At 49.3% G+C, this 23,275-nt stretch overlaps 1 protein-coding gene across 1 annotated transcript in view; it reads left to right on the top strand.

Annotated features, from left to right (window-relative positions):
• The window catches only part of LOC101269628 (uncharacterized), a gene marked incomplete at its 5' end in the record, with an annotated part of 266,122 nt that extends 245,134 nt beyond the window's left edge, over positions 1-20,988 (top strand). The window contains 12 exons of the mRNA XM_049699406.1: positions 375-559; positions 787-879; positions 1,029-1,233; positions 2,521-2,705; positions 2,787-2,884; positions 5,105-5,289; positions 7,927-8,132; positions 8,277-8,457; positions 9,205-9,314; positions 9,628-9,744; positions 9,889-10,030; positions 20,283-20,988. Coding sequence (XP_049555363.1) covers positions 375-559; positions 787-879; positions 1,029-1,233; positions 2,521-2,705; positions 2,787-2,884; positions 5,105-5,289; positions 7,927-8,132; positions 8,277-8,457; positions 9,205-9,314; positions 9,628-9,744; positions 9,889-10,030; positions 20,283-20,287 — 1,712 coding nt within the window. The remainder of the gene's footprint in view (positions 1-374; positions 560-786; positions 880-1,028; positions 1,234-2,520; positions 2,706-2,786; positions 2,885-5,104; positions 5,290-7,926; positions 8,133-8,276; positions 8,458-9,204; positions 9,315-9,627; positions 9,745-9,888; positions 10,031-20,282) is intronic.
• Positions 20,989-23,275: the final 2,287 nt, after the last annotated feature.

The raw sequence follows: 23,275 nt of genomic DNA, 5'->3' as shown, positions 1-23,275 counted from the left end.
CAGCTTGGCCCAAGAGTGGACAGAGATTGGGGTGCTGAGAGCTCGAAGTCAGAGGAAACCCTGGTAGGACTTGGTCGTACCCCCAGCTTGGAGGTGATGATGAGCTTCCTGTGGTCACCTGTGGTGCCAGGAGAGGCTGGGTAAGTCTGGACCAGAGGTGGGTGTGGGCTGGGGGATGGGGCAGAAACCAGGCTTCAGGGGTTTGGAGGTTGATTTAGGCAGCTCAGTTCAAGGCCCTCAAATCCTTGGGCCTTTGAGACTCTGCCTGTGGGCAGTGGGGAGCTACAGAAGGCTGTGGAGAGCGGGAGGAGTGGGCAGCTGGGAGGCAGATGGACGAGTCCTGGGTACAACGGCGGGTCCCTTCCTGGCCCCAGGGAGCCAAGAGGAGAGTGTGGTGCTGCGGGCATGTGCCCACAGGCGGACTGCGGAGGTGGAGGCCCTGCTCCAGGACAGCGGGCAGCCCATCCAGCCCCTGGGACGCCTGACCCTGCAGGCTGCCAACCAGAGCCTCCGCTTGGCTGCACACGGCTGCCAGGGGACCCTGCTGGGCCACGTGGAGGTGAGAGGGCCAGGGGCTGGGGGGAGGGGTGTTATTCCTACCCCCCACCCCCACCCTGCCCGGGCAGAGGCCACAGGACCAGGATCCCTAAGTCCAGGAGTACCAAGGAAACCAGAGGCAGACAGCCCGTAGTGTGGCCAGCACGTCCTTAGGCGTTGCTGCCGGCACCGAGAGCATTCTGTCCACTTCGTTCCCGTGAGGCCCAGCCTGTCCCTCTGTGTCCGCAGTCCAGGGTGGCTGCTCTTGGGTCCCAGGTGCAAGCCCGGCTGGAGGAGAAGATCCATGGCTTGGACGCCTACGTGAGAAGGTTCCAGCGCCTGGTGGGTAGAGTGCACTGATGTCGGGGGCACCCTTGGAGAACGGGAGGGAGCGTGAGGCTGTGGGAGGTCACCCCTCTGGCTCGTCCCGGGCCTCCCTCATGGACATGAGGGTCTGCTGGAGCTTTCTGTGCCCCCGTTCCCCTGCCCAGGTGCAGCCGGCGGGTGCCCTGGATGGCGTGGCAGGCCCCCTTCTGCAGCTGTGCCAGGCGGGGCTGGGGGCCGTGCGGGAGAGCGGCCGGGCGGTGGCCGCGCTGTGGGACCAGAGCCGGGCCAGGCAGGGGCTGACACACCGCGTGCCGCTCTACCTGGAGAGGCTGCAGGCAGGGCTGGAGCAGCTGCAGGATGAGCTGGAACGTGAGTGCAGGAGTCAGGGCGTGACCGTGCACCCAGATCCACACCTGATCCCAGGGCCCCCGACCCCAGGCCCCTCACGCTGGGCCTGGGCTACTGGTTCAACCAGAAAGGCCACCTGATTTCTGGCAGGCCTGCAGCCCAACTTCCTTTAGACCCTCTGCCTTATTTCTCATGGATCTAGAGCCTTCAGACTTTTGGAACGGTGTCCATTCTTGTCAGTCTCCAAGCTCATATCCCTCATGCCTGCTGCCTTCTCTCTTCTGGGACTGCTGCCCAAGTTTCTTCGGTCCCCGCCTGATTTCTCTTGGGTATAGAGCTTTACTTCTATTAGGCCCACTGCGTAGATTCTAGGGCCTATTTCTGGTTCTGTGATACGCACCAGTGAGACTGTGCGGGTCGTGAAGGCTGCTGTCCCGAGCGCCCTCCTGGCGGTGCTGGGACCCCCCCCCCCAGCCTCTCCCAGGAGCACCAGGGCTGACAGCTGGCCCAGCAGGGAGCCCCAGGACCCTGCCCAGCACCAGGGCGGCCATCCCTCTGACTGGCCAGTGCTCGGGCCAGACAGGCTATTAAATGTACTCTCACCCCTGCTTGTGTCCCTTTGTCAGAATCCCAGGGCCACCCCCAGCCTCGTGATTCACTAGGAATCACAGCTCTCAGGACCTAGTTGCACCCACGGCTATGATTTGCTACAAGGACAGGATACAGAGCCAGGTGGCGGAGGGACAGGTGCAGGGGAGGTTCTAGGGAGACCAAGCACGAGCTTCCAGACTCCTCTCCCAGTGGGGGCACACAGGACGCCCTCCACTCCCCCAGCTTTGAATTGTGACAACACGTGTCAAACGCTGTCTGCCAGGGGAGCTCGTCAGAGACCCTGCGCCCAGGCTTCTCACTGGGGGCTGGTCACGTAGGAGCCTCTGCCTGGCACAGACCAACATTCCAGACTCGCAGAAGGAAAGGGGGTGTTCAATGTAAACCACATTGTTCGTGCAATCCAGGCACAGTGAGGCCCTCTTATCAGGTCTGGGAATGGTGGGCACCCCCCAGAATCCAGCCAGGGCTGACCCTGTGAACAGGCCTTGCAGTTGGGCAGTCTCAGGCCTGCCGGGCTAACTCTTTTCCAGTCTCTAGTGCCACCACCTCATTCCAGGTCACAGGTCCTATTTCCTTCCTGGAGGCCCGGGTTGTCGGGGGGCTGGTTTTCCTTTGTGGGCCTGGGATGCGGGTAGCGGCATCTCACCTGCCACCAGGACCGGGAGGCCTCACGGTGGGTGGTGGCTGCCTTTGCAGAGCCCCTGGCCACGCTGAAGGATGCCTACTTGGAGGTGACAGTGCAGCCCCTGGACAAGGTGTGGCAGGAGCGGGCCGAGGAGGCCGTGCAGCGGCTGCAGGCCTGGGTGTCTGGGACGCCAGGGACCTGGGGGTCCGGGCCCATCGCTGCGGCGCTGGAGGCCACGAGGGGCGCCCTGGAGCTGGTGAGGTGGGGCGAGGGGGAGGGAGGCGGCCCTGCGGGCAGGGATGGCCCTGACGGCTCTCACTGCCCCCACCTGCTCCAGGCCACCCACCAGATGCTGTCTTGGGCTGAAGCTGTGTTCTCACAGGCACTGAGGCGGCTCTGCAAACCCTTGCTGGACCTGTACAGCTTCTCAGCCAGGTAACTTGTCCCCTCTGCGGTCCTGCCCCACGCCAGGCACACCCTCCGTCTCATCTGCTCCCCTGACAGCCCTTCCATAAGACATTTTCAGCCCATTTTACAGATAAGGAAACTGAGGCTTATTCTTCATTCCGCGGATATTTTATGAGCACTGTCTTTGAGCAGGCGCTGTTTTAGGTTTGCAGACACAGCGGCGAGTGGGATAGATCCTGGCCCTCACGAGGGCCATGGCTGAGCAGGGAGACGGTCCCTGAACACAATGACCAGGTTATCTGCCCTCAGGGGCGGCAGGCCTTCCTATAAAGGGCCTGAGAGTGATGTGTTCAGCATTTGTAGCCCGATGGTCTCTCACGTAGCCTTCGTTTTTTGTTTTTGTTAAAGGATCCTTTAAACGGTAAAAGCCATTCTTAGCTTGCCGGCCATTCCAAAGGGCACAGGTTGGATTCGGCCACGGACCACAGTCTACCGACCTCTGAGCTAGTATGTTAGGTACCAAGTGCTACCGAAAAAAAAAGGCAGGACATGTGGGTTGATGGGGGCATTTTATTTTTATTTTTTAAATCTTTTTGTTTATTTTGGCTGGGGGGCACGTGGGATCTTAGTTCCCCAACTAGGAATCCAACCCGTGCCCCCTGCAGTGGAAGCGCAGAGTCTTAACCACTGGACCGCCAGAGAAGTCCCCGATGGGGGCATTATAAAGAGTGAGGCTGTGGTTGGTTTCAGTGAGAAGGTAGCATTTGAGCAAGGGCTTGAAGGGTGAGGGAGTGAGCCGGGTGCACATCATGGGAAGAGCGTTCCAGGCGGAGGGCACAGCTGGTGCAAAGGCCCAGGGGTGGGAGTGCACTTCCTGCTTGAGGAATCTGAAGGAAGCCAGGGGGCTGGAGTGGAGAGTGGAGGAGTTGCGGGGGGCGGGGTGCGGGTAACGGGTTCCGGGCAGCCTGGGGCCTTTGTCTCTTACTCTGAAATGGGAATACACAGGAGATTTTGAGCTGAGGAAGGACATGATCTACCTTTCATCTAAAAAGATTCCTCTGGCCCCAGTGTTGAGAATAAAGACCGGGGGCAGGGAGGGGGAATAGAAGCAGGGAGCCCAGTTTAGAATGGTCCAGGCGAGATGGGGGAGTAGCTGCGCCAAGCAGCGGCAGCCGCGGAGGGGGTGCGAGGCAGTCAGGTTCCGGGTGTTGTAAGGACAAGCCTGTAGGATTGGTTGACAGATTGGATGTAGGTGGTGAAAGAGAAGAGCCAGGGATGACTCCCAGGGTCTTGGCTTTGATGACTGGAAGGATGGAGGGTCCATCTACGGAGTGATGGGGATGACTGGTGTGCAGGGAGCAGCTTGGAGCTCTGTTGGTTTCCCGTGGCTACCACAGCAAATGACCACAAGTTCAGTGGCTTAAGCGACACAGCTGTGTTCTCGTGTAGTTCTGGAGGTCAGAAATTCAAAATGAATGGCAGGTTCCTCCGAGAGGCTCAGGGGATAGCCCTTCCCTTCCCAGCCCCTGCAGGCTGCCTGCTTGCCTCGGCTCGTGGCCCCCACCTCCATCTTCAAAGCCAACAGGGCAGCATCTTCTCCCCTCTGACTGTTGTCCTTATGTCTTCTCTCTGACCCTCCTGCCTCTCTTATAAGGTCCATTGTGATTCCATTGGCCACCTGGAAATCTGTCTCAAAATCTTTAGTGTGGTCACACCTGCAGAGTCCCTTTGGCCTCCTAAGATAACACAGTCATAGGTTCCAGGAACTTGGGCGTCTTTGGGGCTGTTGCTCAGCCTGCTGTGGTGGGAGTGGGTGTCCGGAGCTCTTTCCGACCTGCTGAGTTTGAGACGCCATCAGGACACCCCACCGAGGCAGCTTTCTGAGGCCTGGGCCGTGGAGCAATTTGGAGGTTTTGGAGGCGTCACTGGCCCTGAAGGAGCAGCAGAGCCAGCTTCAGGGACAGGCCTGAGGAGCCCCTTCCCCACACAGGCCGGAGGCCCTGCCAAGGCACATACGTTCAGGCCCCTGGCAGGAGATCAGATGCCTGCGTCCTTAAAATAGGACAGTCATTTCTACCCCCAGCCTCCACCTCACAAACAAAGCCTGTGCCCTCCCTAAGAGGCTGACGTTCCGTGGAGGTCAGCTTGCGCCGGACCCTTACATGGCCATCCTGCGGCCGCGGAAAGTGAGGCTCCGACAGGCACGACTTGTGCTGGGGTCTCCCAGCTCCTCTGTGCTCCCTCCAGGGACCACTCAGTGGTGGTGACACTGCCGATGCTGCCTGCAGGGGACGAGCCCCTGGACGTGGCCCGGGTGACCAGCCACCTGGTGGAGGAGAAGCTGCTGCGGCCACTCCGAGAGCTGTATGGGACCAGCGTGCTGGCCGAGTACCACCGGCTCAAACACCGTCTGCTGGGGGCCCCCTCTGGATGTGAGTCCTACGCCGCCCTCCTCCCCGGGACCCCTCTACCCTTTGGAACGTGGCAGCAGGACCTGGCAGGGCCAGATAGACAGTGGGACCATCCCCTAGTAGTACAGGGAAGCCTTAGCATTGTAGTGCTGGGCCCATCTGATCCCAGGCTGATTCCAGAGGTTACTGGGCTTCCCAACGTCAAACAGGATGCGGGTTGGGCTGCAGATCCAGGCTTTTGTCCAGAAAGTAAAAGCCTGAGCCTGGAACCCAGCGCGGAGGCGTGGCGAGGGACTGAGGGCCAGGGCCAGCTCCCTCCAGGCAGACTCTGCAGGAGAAGCACCAGGCAGACCTCCAGTTGCAGCCGCAAGGCCACTAATTGAGTCCAGACTGTCCGTCAGGCAAGGCCCGGAGCCACAGGCAGTGCTGGGACCAGACGCAGCTCTGGGGGCCCTGGGGGCTTGGAGCCCCTGGTGTTTGCATCCGCTGCCCTGAGTGCGATCTGGTGAGTCTCCTCACCTCTCTGTCACCTGGAGGGGGCAACGTGGCTCACCGGTGTGGTAACGTGTGTGCCTTTGGTGCCCAGCAGGGTCTCAAGTCAGTGGGAAAGCTTGGCAAGGACTGGCGTGTAGCATCGGGTCTTGTGATCTCACAGGTGGGAACGCGGAGGCTTGGGCAGGTGGGAGCCCCCCCAGAGTCTGGGGGTACTTGTCTGCTAGGCAGCGTGGCGACTGGAAACAGCCTGGTCTTTGGGTTCCATGTGTGCGACCTGGGACTGGCCTGTGACCTTCAGCTCTGACACCTGACAAGGGGCTCCTAGTGCCCTCCTCGTGAGGCCATCGTGGGCTGGCACGGGCCAGCAGCTGCCGGGCACCTGGCCTGGGCGTGTGTTTGACGGGTGGGGCTTCTCCTACCCGACCCCCACGCAAGCCTCTGCTTCGCAGCAGCGCTGGCTCAGGGGGTCCGAACTACCCTCTCTCGGGCCCCCTCCTGCCCACCGTGAAGAGGGCTGGACCTGGCCCACGCGGCACCTCCCTCCTGTTGGATGGAGCCTTTGGCCGTACTTTTTTTTTTTTTTTAATGAAGACATTTGACTTTTGTGGGGGCATTCTGTTGTTTCTTTTTTACAAAAATATTTATTTGGCTTCACTGGGTCTTAGTTGTGGCATGCAGGATCTTTCGTTGCAGCGCACAGGCTTCTCTCTAGTTGTGGCACGTGGGCTCCGGAGCACACGGGCTCAGTAGTTGCGGCACACAGGCTGTCTAGTTGTGGTGCAAGGGCTCAGTAGTTGCAGGGCATGGGCTTAGTTGCCCCATGGCATGTACGATCTTAGTTCCCTGACCAGGGATCAAACCCACATCCCCTGCATTGGAAGTACAGAGTCTTAACCACTGAACTGCCAGGGAAGTCCCTGTGTCATATTTTAGATTCCACATACAAGTGATATGATAATCTCTAGTTGCATCCATGTTGCTGCACCTGGCATCGTTTCATTCTTTTTTATGGCTGAGTAGTATCCCATTGTGTATATGTACCACATCTTTATCCATTCATCAGTCAATTTAGGTTGTTTCCATGTCTTAGCTATTGCGAATAATGCTGCTGTGAACATAGCGGTGCATGTATCTTTTTGATTTAGAGTTTTGTCTGGATATATGCCCAGGAGTGGGATTGCTGGGTCATATGGTAGTTCTGTTATTAGTTTTTTAAGGAAGCTCCATACTGTTCTCTGTAGTGGCTGTACCAATTCACATTCCCACCAACAGCGTAGGAGGGGTTCCCTTTTCTCCGCATCCTCTCCAGCATTTGTTCTTTGTAGACATTTAATGATGGCCATTCTGACCAGTGTGCAGTGGTACCTCACTGCAGTTTTGATTTGCATTTCTCTAATAATTAGCGATGTTGAGCATCTTTTCACATGCCTATTGGCTATTTGTACGTCTTCTTTAGAGAAATGTTTATTTATGTCTTCGGCCCATTTTTCGATTGGGTTGTTTTTTTAATATTGAGCTGTATGAATTGTTTGCATACTTTGGAAATTAAGCCCTAGTTGGTCTCATCGTTTGCAAATATTTTCTCCCATTCTGTAGCTTGTCTTTTCGTTTGTGATTTCCTTTGTTGTGCAAAAGCTTGTAAGCTTGGTTCGGTCCCATCTGTTTATTTTTGGTTTTATTTCTGGTGCCTTGGGAGGCTGCAGGTTGCCCATTGAAAGTGTCTGATTCAGTGGCTAGTGTGCGTCCATCACGGAACCTTCATCACCCCAAAAGGACACCCTGCATCCCTTAGCTCTGTGTCCCCGTCCCTCAGCTATACCCCCAGTCTCCTTTCTGTCTCTGTGGATTTGCCTGTTCTGGACACCGCGTATGAATGGAGTCACGTAACACGTGCCCTTTTATAACGGGCTTTTCACTCAGAGTAAAGTTTCTGAGGTTCGTCAGTGTTGGAGCGTGCATCACACCTCATTCACCTGAGGGGACCCCTAGAGCTCAAGTCATCTTGAAGCCAGAGGTTCTTGGGGACAGACCCCACTTCCCACGTGGGCTGCCCATGAGGACATGGGCCAGGGAGCAGGCTCTGGACAGGCTGGGCTGCCCCGTGGGCTCAGGTCCCGGGCACAGCGGGCCCCACTGCCCCTGCATCCGGCCTCTTCTCTGCAGACCACGCTGTGGTGGCCGGCACCAGGCATGTGGTGACCTTCGACGGCCAGGTGTGGGGCATCAGTGCCCGCTGCAGCAGGCTGCTGCTGGCCAAGGACTTCGCTCACAACACATTCTCGCTGACGCTAAACCGGGCGGGCTCGGGGCTCACGTCCCTGACCGTGGAGTTGAACCACACCACCCTCATCCTCTACCCCAGCCTGAAGGTGAGCCTGCAAGAGCGGGGGGCGGGGGGGGGGCGGCGGGGGGGGGCACATCGCCCAGACACTTTCCTGCCTCCTGTCATGTCCACACACCTGTGCCCTGCGGAGACTGTCACCTGCCCTGCTCAGCCCCTGTCTGGCCCACAGACCTACAGGCTGTACAACTCTTCCCTGCCTGGGGAGAGCTGTCTGGACCTGGATCTGCCTCCCGCCAAGACCAGGAGGAACAACGTCCCCAGGATCGAGCTGACCAGTGAGGACGGTGTCTCTGTTGTCTGTGACCTCCACGCCAGCCTCTGCAGCCTGACTCTCAGCGTCTGGCAACACGGTGGGTCTGGGCCCCCACTGGCGGCCTCTGAGCCAGTGCGGTCAGCTTCCAGGGCTGAGATTGACAGATCCCAGTGGGCAGCACTCCGAGTCCTTGGGAGGCTGTGGGCAGGAGGCCCGGGGACACTCTTGGGCCTCTGCTGCTCCTCGGGGCTGACAACCCGAGCGGGTATCAGAACAGCCCAAACAGCTCAGAACTGGAAGAGGGTCAAAGGCCATCTCTCCTGGCCTTGATCACGTCCAGCACTGGGACAGCCCCTAATCCAGCGGCAGCGCAACTCTGGCTGCAGCCCCGCTGGCTGGCCGCTGCCCCGTTTCAGGCGCTGCAGCGCGCACGGCCTGCTCCTTCTCACGTGATCCTCCCGCTGCTGTCCCCTGGGACACGTGACATGACCCAGGCTAATTTACGGGCCCCCCACTCCTCCAGCCACGAACATCAGGGCCAGGCTTTGAGCCCAGAGCTCTGACCCCACGTCTGCCCCCTTCTCTGGGACGTGCCGCTCCCCTTGATCTGGTTGGGCAGCCCCAGGAACACTTGTAAAGAGCTTGCATCCCCCGACCACTCGGGATGGGGCTGGTGGATGGGGGAGGGAACAAATGCTTTTCTCAGTCCTTTTTCTCCTCTCCCTCTGGTGAAGTTTCAGAGCCAGGACCGGTGTTGGGGGGTCAGGCGTGGAGGGTGCAGGGTCTGGCCATGCCCCCCGCCAACCCTGGCCAGCAGGCTCTCACAGCCTTTCCTGCCCCACAGGCCTGTCCGCTGGCCTTCTGGGCACCAACGACAACGAGGCAAGCAATGAGCTGATGCTGCCGGACGGCACGGTGGCCAGCAGCCTGGAGGAGGTCATCCCCGCCTGGCAGGTGAGCTGGCTAGCCAGCCCTCCCTCCCTCAGGGCCGGGCGTCATCACTAGGACGCTGTGGCTGTGGATGGAGAGGGGAACAGGTGTGACCCGGGCGCGCCCCGGAGAGGGAAGCCTCTGTGTGGATTGGCCGTGGACCTGAGGAGGGTGGGGCCCCCACCTCCGAGGCTCCTGGGCCTGCATGTTCCACGCCTGCAGGGAACCTCTCAGTCCGAGGGGGTGGTGGTTCCCTCCTGGGGCTGCAGCCCCCAGTGGAGCTGCCTGGAGAAAGGAGGTCCAGGCAGGAGCCTGAGTCTTGGGTTCGTCTCCCCAGGTGGGTGGTGACTGCAGGGCCATGGAGAAGACTCGGCTGGCATGCCCGGTACAGAGCCTCACCTGCCGGGCCTTCTTCCAGGACCCCCGCTCCAGCCTGGGGAACTGCTTCGGGGTGGTGAGTGTGCAGCTGCAGAGGCCACTCAGCAGGTGGACTGCAGGACAGAGAAGGCCCTTGCCCTGATCTAGCCTATAGCCCTCCTCTGTGCTGCTCCCCAGGGTGTGGTGGGCAAGGACACTGACTATGGGTGCTGGATTTCAGGTGGACCCCACACCCTTCCTCAGCCTATGTGTCCAGGACACCTGTGGCACCCAGGAGCGCCAACCTGCCTGCAACCTGGCGGCCGCCTACATCCACCTGTGTGCCCGGGGCTTCGTGCCCCTGGACCCTCCTCCACAGTGCGGTAAGCAGTCTGACCCCTGCCTGGGGGCGGAAGGTTGACCTCTGCCTTCCATCCCAGAGGGAAAACCAATTCTTTTCTCTTAGCTTCCGCCGAGAGGACAGGCACTCAGTTGTTGTACAGTGAGCTAAGAGTCAAAGCAAAGTTATGTGTGAAGGAGTACTTATTAAGAAAGAGAAAAAGAGGGCCACAACCTCCACCTTCCACCCCAGGTCCAGTGAGCCCTGTGACATACAGCACAGGAGACGAGAGCTCGGGGAGGGAGGTCAGGCAGCGATGAAGTCAGCTGCTGAAAACTCAGAACCACAGACTTGCTGTTAGGGGACGTGAATGTACACGCCCTACAAGGTCTGGGAACCCCTGGGCACACCTGAAACCAAGGTCGTGCATGATTCCCACGGCTGAAGTCCCACTACATAGACACAGAAGTTGGCGACTGCAACAAACAACGGCAGTGGACCCCCCTGATAACAGAGCAATTATTCATGAACCTCGCAAAAGAACAGTTAGTAGTAGTAGCTGCTGGGAGGAGGAGTGGGTGTGACTACAACAGGGTGGAAAAGGGAGATGTTTGTGGTGATGGAACAGTTCTGTATTCTGATGGTGGTAGTGGTTACATGAATCCACACCTGTGACAAAATGTCATAGAACTATACACACACACATTCTACCAATGTCAATGTCTGGGTTTTGATACTGTACTATAATTATGGAAGATTTAACCCTTGGGGGAAATGGGATGAAATATATACAGGACACTCTGTACTATCTTTGAACTACCTGCAATTCTATAATTATTTTAAAATAAAAAGGCTTTAAAATTAAATATAAAACATCAGAGTCACAGTTTTATAGGCACATTGTAATAATTTACTATAACTGTTCCAGAGTATAAAAAGGAAACCTTCCTCTTCCTACCTCATTTTAATGAAATTAGTGTTATCTTATGGGAGACAAAAACCCAAGGACAACACAAGAGGAAAGTTAGAAGCCCAACTGCAAACTTGAACGTAGATGTTACTAATATGTTTGTTAGTGAAATTCAAAAATATGTTGAGACATAAGCTAAGAAAACATCTTAACCAATTGGAAGTAATCTCTGGATCCCAAGGATGGTATTTAAGAACAGTGTACTAAAGTAGGCAATTTAAACTAGGTAATTCAAAACAGTCCTTCTGGTGGGATATCTAATAATGTTCAACAAGATAGAGAAAGTGGGGTATTGGAAATATCTGGATCAAAATCCAGGGGAAGACAGGAGAGTGACATCAACAGGTGGCAGGCTAGGAATCTACAAATCCTCAGTCCTCCATGGAAACACTGAATATAGAACAATATATGGACCAAAGTAGCTTTGTGAGAACCCTAGAAACCAGTTAAGCAACAGCAACAACCAAGTGACTGCCTGATTGAGAAAACGTCTCACTCTAAATGCAGGAAATTTCATGGCATTTGTGCTTGCCTTCCACAATACAGTTTTGAAGAAGCCAGCTAGCTCCTGGCTCATCCCTTGGGAGGGAAGGAAAGGAGTGGAACTTGCTTGCAATGTTCTGACTTGTCTGGGACCTGCCAGAGGAACAGGTCTCTCTTGACTTAGTGATGAGGAGGATGGTGGCATCGTTTGGATATCATGTGGGTGATTGCTGAAAGCAGGAGTGGGTGCTGCTGCCAGAGGCAGCTGCAGGGAGTCTGCAGTCCTGTAGGTGACGGGGAGCAAGACTTTGGACAGAGGAATACAATACTATATCTAAGCCCCTGAGAAGAAGCAGGGGTGAAAGCTGGGGAAATTAGGACATTTAAAAGCAGCTGTGTCTACTGGGGATGTGGAGTTAAAGCACACACTCAGGCCCAGGGAAGATGCGCCCATAGAAAGCATTTGAGAGAACCCTGAGCTTTCATACCAGGTTGATTAGTGAAGGCCTTCCCCTGCACAGGGACAGTCTGCAAAGAATGGGAGAGGTGGATGTCTTTTCAAATGCCCAGTTCCAACAAAAGATGACAAGACATACAAAGAAACCGTGAGATAGGGCCCATTCAGAGGAACACAGTAAATCTCCAGAAACTAACTCTTAAGAAACATAGGCCCCTTATTGACAGGCTTTAAAACAACTGTCTTAAATATGCTCAATCAGATGAAGGAGAAGAAAGATGGCAGACAACTAAGTGAACTCAGGAAAACAATATATGAGAAAAATGAGAATATCAACGAAGATGTAGAAATTACAGTAAACAAATTCTGGAGCTGAAAAATGCAATTTGTGCTGTCTTCAAGAGACTCACTTTAGATCTAAGGACACACACAGGTTGAAAGTGAAAGGATGGAAAAAAATATTCATACAAATAGTAACCAAAAGAGAGCACACTTTCAATAATGGATAGAACAACCAAAGAGAAGATCAATAAGGAAATGGAGAATTTGAACAACATTGGAGATCAACCAGACCTAGCAGATATATACAGAACACTCCGCCCAACAGCAACAGGGTATCCATTTTTCTCAAGTGTACATTGAACATTCTCCATGATAGACATTAGATAGATAGATATTAGGCCATAGAAACAGTCTTAATAAACCTCTAAAAACTGAAATCATACAAACTATTTTCCAATTACAATGGAAAGAAACTAGAAATAGACAGAAAACTGGAAAAATCACAAATTGTACAAAATTAAACAGCACATTCTTAAACACTCAATGGGTCAAAGAAATCACAAAATAAATTAGAAAATATCTTGAGACAAATGAAAACAAAAACACAACACACCAAAACTATGGAATTTAGAGAAAGCAGTGCTACTAAGGAAATGTACAGCTGTAAATCCTCACGTTAAAAAAGAGCTCAAATCAACACCCTAACTTTACTCCTTAAGGATCCTGGAAAAGAACAAATCAAACCCAAAACTAGCAGAAGGAAGGAAATCATAAAGATTAGTGCAGAGATAAATGAAGTAGAGAGTAGAAAAACAAGAGAGAAAGTCAACAAAACCAAAAGTTGGTGTTTTGAAAAGATCAACAGAATTGACAAATCTTTAGCTAGCCTGACTAATAAGAAAAAAGAAGGCTCAAGTAAGTAAAATCAGAAGTGAAATAGGGAACACGACAACTGATTTTTACAGAACCAAAAAGGATTATAAGAGAGTACTATGAACACTTGTGTGACAACAAATTGGACAATCTGGATGAAATGGCTAAATTCCCAGAAACATATTACCTGCCAAAACTGAATCATGAAGAAACAGAAATCTGAAAAGACCTATAACTAGCAAGCAAATTGAATCAGTAATCAAAAACCTCCCAACAAAGGAAAGCCCAGGACCAGATGGCTTCACTAGTAAATTCTACCAAGCATTTAGAGAATTGAAACCAAGGCTCCTCAAACTTGTACAAAAAACTGAAGGGGGGGGGGGGCTTCCCTGGTGGTGCAGTTGTTGAGAATCTGCCTGCCAGTGCAGGGGACATGGGTTCGAGCCCTGGTCTGGGAAGATCCCACATGCTGCGGAGCAACTAGGCCCGTGAGCCACAACTACTGAGCCTGCGCATCTGGAGCCTGTGCTCTGCAACAAGAGAGGCTGCGATAGTGAGAGGCCCGCGCACCGTGATGAAGAGTGGCCCCCACTTGCCACAACTAGAGAAAGCCCTCACACAGAAATGAAGACCCAACACAGCCAAAAATAAATAAATAAATTTAAATTATATTTTTTAAAAAGAACTGAAGAGGGAACATCTTCAAACCCATTTTATGAGGCCAGAATTATCTTGATACCAAAGCCAGACAAAGACACTTCAAGAAAACTACAGAACAATATCCCTGATGCATATAGATGCAAAAATCATCAAAAAAAAAAAAAATACAGTTGGCCCTCCATATCTATGATTTCCACATCCACAGATTCAATCAACCACGGATTGAAAATATTTGAAAAAAAATCCAGAAAGTTCCAAAAGCAAAACTTGAATTTGCTGCATGCTGGCAACTATTTACATAGCATTTATATTGTATTAGGTACTATAAGTAATCTAGAGATGATTTAAACTATACAGGAGAATGTACATAGGCTGTATGCAAATATTATGTCACTTTATATAAGGGACTTTAGCATCCACAGATTTTCGTATCCATGGACCCAATCCCCATGGATACTGAGGAACAACTGTACTGGCAAACAGAATTCAAGAGCACATTAAAAGGATTATATACCATAACTAAGTGGGTTTATTCCTGAAATGCAAGGATGGTTCAACATAGGAAAATCAATGTAATACACCACATTAAAAGAATGAAGGAAAAAAAAAAAACATGACCATCTCAACTGATGTAGAGAAAGCATTTGACAAAATTCAACACCCTTTCATGATAAAAACACTCAACAAACTAAGAATAGAAGGAAACTACCTCAACATAATAAAGGCCATATTTGACAAGCCCATAGATAACACCATATTCCATGGTAAAAGACTGAAAGCTTTTCCTCTAAGATCAGGAGCAAGACAAGGATGCCTACTTTTGCCACTTCAATTTAAAGTAGTATCAGAAGTCCCAGCCAGAACAATTAGTCAAGAAAAAGAAACAGAAAGCATCCAAATTGGAAAGAAAGATGTTATCTCTGTTCTCAAATGACATAATCATATATATCTAAAAAACCATGTATATGTAGAAAATACTAAAGCTTAAAAAAATTTAAAAACCTATTAGAATTAGTAAACAAATTTGGCAAAGTTGCAGAATGTAAGTCAACACACAAAAATCAATTGTGTTTCTATACACTAATGAGCATTCCAAAAAGGAAGTTAAGAAAATAATTCCATTTACAATAACATCAAAAAGAATAAAACACTTAGGAATAAACTTAACCAAAGAGGTGAAAAACTTATACACTGAAAACTACAAAGCACTGCTGAAAGAAATTAAAGAAGATACAAATAAATGGAAAGATATCCCATGTTCATGGATTGAAAGACTTAATATCATTAAGATATTAATACTACTCAGTGATCTACAGATTTAACGCAATCTCTGTCAAAATCCCAATGGCTTTTTTCGCAGAAATATAAAAACCTACCCTAAAATTCATACAGAATCTCAAGGCGGCCCCAAGTAGCCAAAGCAATCTTGAAAAAGAAAAAAGTTAGAGGTCTCACACTTCCTGGTTTCAAAACTTTTAACATAAGCTACAGTAATCAAAACAGTGTGGTACTGGCATAAAGACAGACATATAGACCAAAGGAATAAAATAGCCCAGAAATAAACCCTTGCATATATGGTCAAATAATTTTTGACAAGTATGTCAAGACCATTCAATGGAGAAAGTACAATCTTTTCATCAAACAGTGCTGGGAAAATTGAATATCTACATGAAAAGAATGAAGTTGGACCCTTACCTTACACCCTATAAAAACATTAGCTCAAAATAAATCAAATACATAAATATAAGAACTAAAACTATAAAACTCTTACAAAAAAACAGGGGGAAAGCTTCATGACATTGGATTTGCCACTGATTTCTTGGATATGACACCAAAGGCACAAGCAATAAAAGAATAAATAGACCAACTGGACTTCATCAAAATTAAAAACTTCTGTGCATGAAATGACACAGTCAACAGAGTATAAGGGCAACCTATGGAATGGGAGAAAATATTTGCAAATGAAGTAACTGACAAAGGATTAATCTCCAAAATATACAGACAGCTCATGCAGCTCAATATCAAAAAAACCCAAATAACCCAGTCAAAAAGTGGGCAGAAGAGGGGCTTCCCTGGTGACACAGTGGTTGAGAGTCCACTTGCCGATGCAGGGGACACGGGTTCGTGCCCCGGTCTGGGAAGATCCCACATGCCGTGGAGTGGCTGGGCCCATGACCCATGGCCGCTGAGCCTGCGCGTCCGGAGCCTGTGCCCCGCAACGGGAAAGGCCACAACAGTGAGAGGCCACGTACGGCCAAAAACAGAGTGTAGGTCAAAAAATGGACAGAAGACCTAAATAGACATTTCTCCAAAGAAGACATACAGATGGCCAACAAACACATGAAAAGATGCTCAACATCACTAATTATTAGAGGAATGCTAATCTAAACTACAATGAGGTATCACCTCACACCAGTCAGAATGGCCACCATCAAAAACTCTACAAACAATAAATGCTGGAGAGAGGGTGTGGAGAAAAGGGAACCCTCCTACACTGTTGGTAGGAATGTAAATTGGTACAGCCACTATAGAGAACAGTACGGAGGTGCCTCAAAAAACTAAAAATAGAACTCCCATATGACCCAGCAATCCCACTACTGGGCATATACCCTGAGAAAACCATAATTCAAAAAGATGCATGCACCCCAATGTTCATTGCAGCACTGTTTACAATAGCCAGGACATGGAAGCAACCTAAATATCCATCAACAGGAATGGATAAAGATGTGGTACATATATACCATGGAATATTACTCAGCCATAAAAAGGAACGAAATTGGGTCATTTGTAGAGACATGGATGGACCTAAAGACTGTCATACAGAATGAAGTAAGTCAGAGAGAGAAAAGCAAATATCATATATTAACGCATATATGTGGAATCTGAAAAAATTGGTACAATCTTATTTACAAAGCAGAAACAGAGGCACAGATGTAGAGAACAAACGTATGGATACCAAGGGAGAAGTGGGGGGATGAATTGGGAGATTGGGATTGACATATATGCACTATTGATACTATGTATAAAATAGATAACTAATGAGAACCTACTGTATAGCACAGGGAACTCTACTCAGTACTCTGTGGTGACCTGAATGAGAAGGAAATCCAAAAAAGAGGGGATATATGTATACATATAGCTGATTCATTGTGCTGTAAAGTATAAACAAACACAATATTATAAAGCAACTATACTCTGATAAAAAAAATAAAATTGGTCAAAGGACTTGAATAGACTTTCCTCCAAAGAAGATATACAAATAACCAACAAGTACATGAGAAGATGCTCGATATCACCAATCATTAGGGAAATGTGAATCAAATCCACAATGGTATATAAACTCACACCCATTAGAGTGGCTACTATCAAAAAATTAGAAAATAGTGTTAGCAAGGATGTGAAGAAATTGGAACCATCATGCACTGTTGGTGGCAATGTAAAATGGTGTAGCTAATATGGAAAACAGCATGGCAGTTCCTCAAAAAAATTAAAAATAAAATTACCATAGGATCCAGTCATTCCACTTCTGGGTATATACCCCAAAAGAATTGAAAGCAGGATCTCAAAGATATTTATACACCCATCATAGCATCATTACTCACAATAGCCAAAAGTTATAAGCAACCCAAGTGTCCATCAGCAATTGAATGGATAAGCAAATATATATATATATACATACAATGGAATATCATTCAACCTTAAAAAGGAAGGAAATTCTGACAAAAGCTACAACATGAATGAACTTTGAGAACATTATGCTAAATGAAATAAGCCAGTCACAAAAAGACCGATACTGTATGATTCCCCTTCTATGAAGTACCTAGAGTTGTCAAATTCATAGAGACAGAACACAGAATGATGGTTGCCATGGGCTGGTCTAAGAGGATAATAGGAGTTGTTTAATGGGGACAGAGTTTCAGTTTTGCAAGATGAAAAGCGTTCTGGAGAATGGGTGGTGGTGATAGTTGCACAACAAAGTGAAAGTACTTAACACTACTGACCTGTGCACTTATTAAGATGGTCAATTTTTTTGTGATGTATATTTTGCCACAACTAAGGATCTTTTAATTAAAAAATTTTTACTGAGCACCTACTTCATATGCTAGGCATGGTGATACAACTCTAAACAATGAACTTATAACCACTGTAATTATAAAAAACGAACACACTTAAGGAGACAAAATTCTAAGAGCAAGAACCAGCAGAGTCAGACAATAGACACAAACCCACAGGAATTCAGAAATGGGTTTATCCAACACAGACCATAAATTTCGGCAGGGATTACAAGCAACTCATGCAGCTCAATATCAAAAAAACAAACAACCCAATCCAAAATTGGGAAGAAGACCTAAATAGACATTTCTCCAAAGAAGATATACAGATGGCCAACAAACCACATGAAAGGATGCTCAACATCACTAATCATTAGAGAAATGCAAATCAAAACTACAATAAGACAATGAGACACCGGTCAGAATGGCCATCATCAAAAAATCTACAAACAATAAATGCTGGAGAGGGTGTGAAGAAAAGGGAACCCTCTTGCACTGTTGGTGGGAATGTAAATTGATACAGCCACTATGGAGAACAGTATGGAGGTTCCTTAAAAAACTACAAATAGAACTACCATATGACCCAGCAATCCCCACTCCTGGGCATATACCCTGAGAAAACCATAATTCAAAAAGAGTCATGTACCACAATGTTCATTGCAGCTCTATTTACAATAGCCAGGACATGGAAGCAACCTAAGTGTCCATCGACAGATGAATGGATAAAGAAGATGTGGCACGTATATACAATGGAATATTAAAGGAATATTTAATATTCCATCGTATATATGGAATATAAAAGGAAACCAAAAGGAACCATAAAAGGAAACGAAATTGAGTTATTTGTAGTGAGGTGGATGGACCTAGAGTCTGTCATACAGGGCAAAGTAAGTCAGAAAGAGAAAAACAAATACCGTATGCTAACACATATATATGGAATCTAAAAAAAAAGGTCATGAAGAACCTCGGGGCAGGACAGGAATAAAGATGTAGACCTATTAGAGAATGGACTTGAGAACACGGGGAGGAGGAAGGGTAAGCTAGGACAAAGCGAGAGAGTGGCATGGACATATATACACTACCAAGAGCTAGTGGAAAGCAGCCGCATAGCACAGGGAGATCAGCTCCGTGCTTTGTGACCACCTAGAGGGGTGGGATAGGGAGGGTGGGAGGGAGACGCAAGAGGGAAGAGATATGGGGATATATGTATATGTATAGCTGATTCACTTTGTGATAAAGCAGAAACTAACACACCATTGTAAAGCAATTATACTCCAATAAAGATGTTAAAAAAAATTTTGGCAGGGAACTAGAAAATTTTAAAAATATCATATCTGGAAAGAACCAAAGATATCGTATCAACAGATGACAGAAAAGGAATTTAATAAGATTGTCTAATGCTCATATTTTCTTTTTAAAAAATTCTCTAAGCAAATGAGGGCTAGGAGGGACCTTCCTTAACCTGGTAACTTGAGGTATTTGGTATCCAGCCTTTAACATCACAGTTGATGGAGAAACATCAGAAGCAAGGAGATAGACACTCTTTCTCTCTGTTTCTATTACATATTGTATTGATGACCCCATCACACTCAGTAAGACCAGAAAAAGAAATGAAGTACAGAGATTAAAACTCACCTGCTGGGACTCCCCTGGTGGCACAGTGGTTAAGTATCTGCCTGCCAATGCAGGGGACATGGGTTCGAGCCCTGGTCTGGGAAGATCTCACATGCCGCGGAGCAACTAAGCCCGCGAGCCACAACTACTGAAGCCTGTGTGCCACAACTACTGAAGCGCGTGCGCCTAGAGCCCATGCTCCGCAACAAAGAGAAGCCACTGCAATGAGAAGCCCTCTCACCGCAACAAAGAGTAGGCCCCGCTCGCTGCAACTAGAGAAAGCCTGCACGTAACAACAAAGACCCAACGCAGCCAAAAATTAATAAATTAAAAAAAAAGCCTTACCTGCTGATGGTGTGCCTTGCCCAGAGAGGTGCCGAGGGTCTTCCTGGGTCTGTGACCCCTAAGTTGAAGAGGTCCCTGCTTCAGTGTGAGCTGGATATCCAAGGGGTAAGGCTGGCTCCTTCTGAAAGTAAAGAGAAGTCATTCAGATGTCACCAAATGTTCTGGAAACATCTGAATGTCCCTGCTGCTTTCGTGACCTGGATACCCTCTCTTCATCAGGACTCAGCCCCTGAACTCCCCTCTACCCCCCACTTTGGGTGCACCCTCCATGCTCCCAAAGCATCACGTGCTGGGGTTCAGCCCTCTCCCAGGCCAGGAACTCCTGGGATGGGGGTGAGGGCATGTCTCACAAGTGCAGGGAACCATCTAACCATACCCACTGCTCTTCCAAAGGGGGAGATGTCCTTTTAATGAGGGCCACTCGAGGCCTGACCCTGCTGGGCCTACAGCACGCCAGGGGCTATAACAGGGGCCCTCAGCTCGCTTCCAGGAAACGGCGGGAGCTCCCTGTCCTCTGGGCCCACAGCAAAGCCTTACTTCTCTTCTTTTTTCTTTGCAGTTTGAGATTTTGCCTGAGCCAGCACCAGGCTGCCAAAGATTTCAGACTCCCTCTCCTCCTACCACAATCCCATCTCGTCAGCAAGCTCAAGATTCCTGTCTGGGGCAGGACAAGCAGCACGAAATGCTAAGAAACTCAGAGAAGACCAGGAAAGACACAGATCCAGGAAAGAAGGGCTGTTAGGCATTGATTTCAGAATGCTTCTGGGGGCGGTAAAGCCCACACTGGTCTGGGTAATGCTCCACCTCCCTCAACACCTGCCCTGTAATTCCAGGAGGCAGCCTGGCCTGCCGGGCCCAGCTCTGGAGAGCGGAAGCCACTCCAGCAACTGTTCTGCCTGAGATATTTAGTCACTCGCTGGCTGCTGTTTCGGAAGCCTCAGCTGTATGAGCTAGGCTGCCCCGGGTCTCCTAGCCTGGGATTGGCTTCCCCTGCCCTCTTCAGGGTCTCCCCTGAGGCATGAGGATCCTTGAGGGGAAACTGATGGTCCCAAATCCCTTAACCACAAGCCTGGTTGGGTGCCTCCCTCTTTGGGGTAGAGCCTGACTCTAAGACTGAATGCTCCAGGGGGCCGGTTTCCACAGACGTGTGCTCTGCACCTGGGCACTCAGACCCCAAGAGTTACAGCCCTAAAAGTTGTTCACTTTCTTTGGGGGGAGGCTTTTCCCTTGAGTTTTCAACTGAAAAAATAAAGCTGGCAGATTCCAAGAACACGTCCATTAGATTGCTGGGGTTAGCCAATCACTGGAGAGATTGGCAGGGGGTGGGGGGGCGGTGTTGGGTGGCTGTGAAACCTGCCCACCAGTAGGGGGTTCCCAGGGCCCTCTCTACACCAAGTCCAGAGTCCAGAGCAAAGGGTGAAGTGTCAGCCATGAGGCATGGGGCCACCAGAGGGCCAGACGCCAGACTGCCCCTGGCCTCCCCACACGTAAATGCCTGGCACACAGCAGATGCTCAGTGAAGTTTAGAAGAAGGAGCTCTAGAGAGTTTTAGAGTTTTTAGGAGTGAATGGGAATCAGGGAGCCGGTCCTGCTCATTCCCACACTCTGGAGGGAAGTGGGAGGGGATGGCTGTCGTGATTGATTGAGCAGATGCCATGTTGCCATGGTTACAACTAGAAGATCCCAGAGTACAGGCACTGCTCTTTGAAAGACATTTGCTCTTCTCTCAGACTTTATAATAACCCAATGAGGAGTGGACGATCCCCATGTAATAGAAGCAGCAGGCTCAGAGAGCCCAGGGGACATACCCAAGGTCACACAACTAGCAGATGGCCAGGCTGGCGCTGATCCCCAAGGCTGCCCAACAACAACCATCTGCCTTCTACATTCTCAACAGCATTGTGCCATCTACAGGCACACCTTGTTTTATTGCACTTTGCAGATGTTGTGTTTTTGTTTTTGTTTTTACAAATTGAACGTTTGTGGCAACGCTGCGTCGAGGAAATCTATCAGTGCCATTTTTCACAGAGCATTGCTCACTTCGTGTCTGTGTCACATTTTGGTAATTCGCACAGTATTTCAGACGTTTTCATTATTATTATATGTGTTATGGTTTAATTAAGGTATGTACATTGTTTTTTTAGAAGCAATGCTATTGCACACTTAATAGACTACAGTGTAGTATAAACATAACAGACGCAGTGGGAACCCAAAAAATTCACGTGACTTGCTTTATTGCAGCGGTCTGGAACTGAACCCCGGTATCTCTGAGGTGTGCCTGTAGTCTGCCATTTACTTTAAGAAAGAGTCAAATTAACTTTAGCCTTGTCCCAAGCCATAATGTGTAGTGCTTGTTCATCCTTTCCTAATATGCATCAAAACAGCCCATAAGCCGTGTGACGCCCAAGCAGAAATGCACCCACAACTGTCTGAAGTGCTGTGCTAGGCCTTGTTGCTGGGAACTTGGCTCTGGAGGAGGGAAGGAGACAACGGAAGAGAAAACTGGAATGCAGGGGCCTGAGCAGGCCGGAGATACATGCGCCTACAATATGCAACCACCTGTAGATTTCTAAATCTGTGCAATGGCTCAGCGATTTCTGGTCCAGAAAGGAAACTGCAGACTTCCCAGCCTGCCTCCCAACTCTGTCCCTCACATGCTTACCAGGAACCCAGCAGTGGGCTGGGCACAGTGGGTGCCCCAGGAGGGAGAGCAGTTCTCCCTTCTCCAGGCTGATTTAAGATCAACACTTGGCAATTTGGGGCGTGTGGGTGGGTGTGCATGCACATGTACGGCATTTAAAGAAAAACAGAGGGAAGGATTCCATTAAAAATACCTATAAATATTCAACCCTCAGAATGGGAGAAAATATTTGCAAATGAAGCAACTGACAAAGGTTTAATCTCCAAAATTTACAAGCAGCTCATGCAGCTCAATAACAAAAAAACAAACAACCCAATCCAAAAATGGGCAGAAGACCTAAACAGACATTTCTCCAAAGAAGATATACAGATTGCCAACAAACACATGAAAGAATGCTCAACATCATTAATCATTAGAGAAATGCAAATCAAAACTACAATGAGATATCATCTCACACCAGTCAGAATGGCCATCATCAAAAAATCTAGAAACAATAAATGCTGGAGAGGGTGTGGAGAAAAGGGAACACACTTGCACTGCTGGTGGGAATGTGAATTGGCACAGCCACTATGGAGAACAGTACGGAGGTTCCTTAAAAAACTACAAATAGAACTACCATATGACCCAGCAATCCCCACTCCTGGGCATATACCCTGAGAAAACCATAATTCAAAAAGAGTCATGTACCACAATGTTCATTGCAGCTCTATTTACAATAGCCAGGAGATGGAAGCAACCTAAGTGTCCATCATCAGATGAATGGATAAAGAAGATGTGGCACATATATACAATGGAATATTACTCAGCCATAAAAAGAAATGAAATTGAGTTATTTGTAGTGAGGTGGATGGACCTAGAGTTTGTCATACAGAGGGAAGTAAGTCAGAAAGAGAAAGACAAATACCGTATGC

The sequence above is a fragment of the Orcinus orca genome, chromosome 16, assembly GCF_937001465.1.
Source record: "Orcinus orca chromosome 16, mOrcOrc1.1, whole genome shotgun sequence".
Lineage (NCBI taxonomy): Eukaryota > Metazoa > Chordata > Mammalia > Artiodactyla > Delphinidae > Orcinus > Orcinus orca.
Note: the sequence above shows the minus strand (reverse complement) of the source record. Positions and strands in the feature narration are given on the sequence as shown.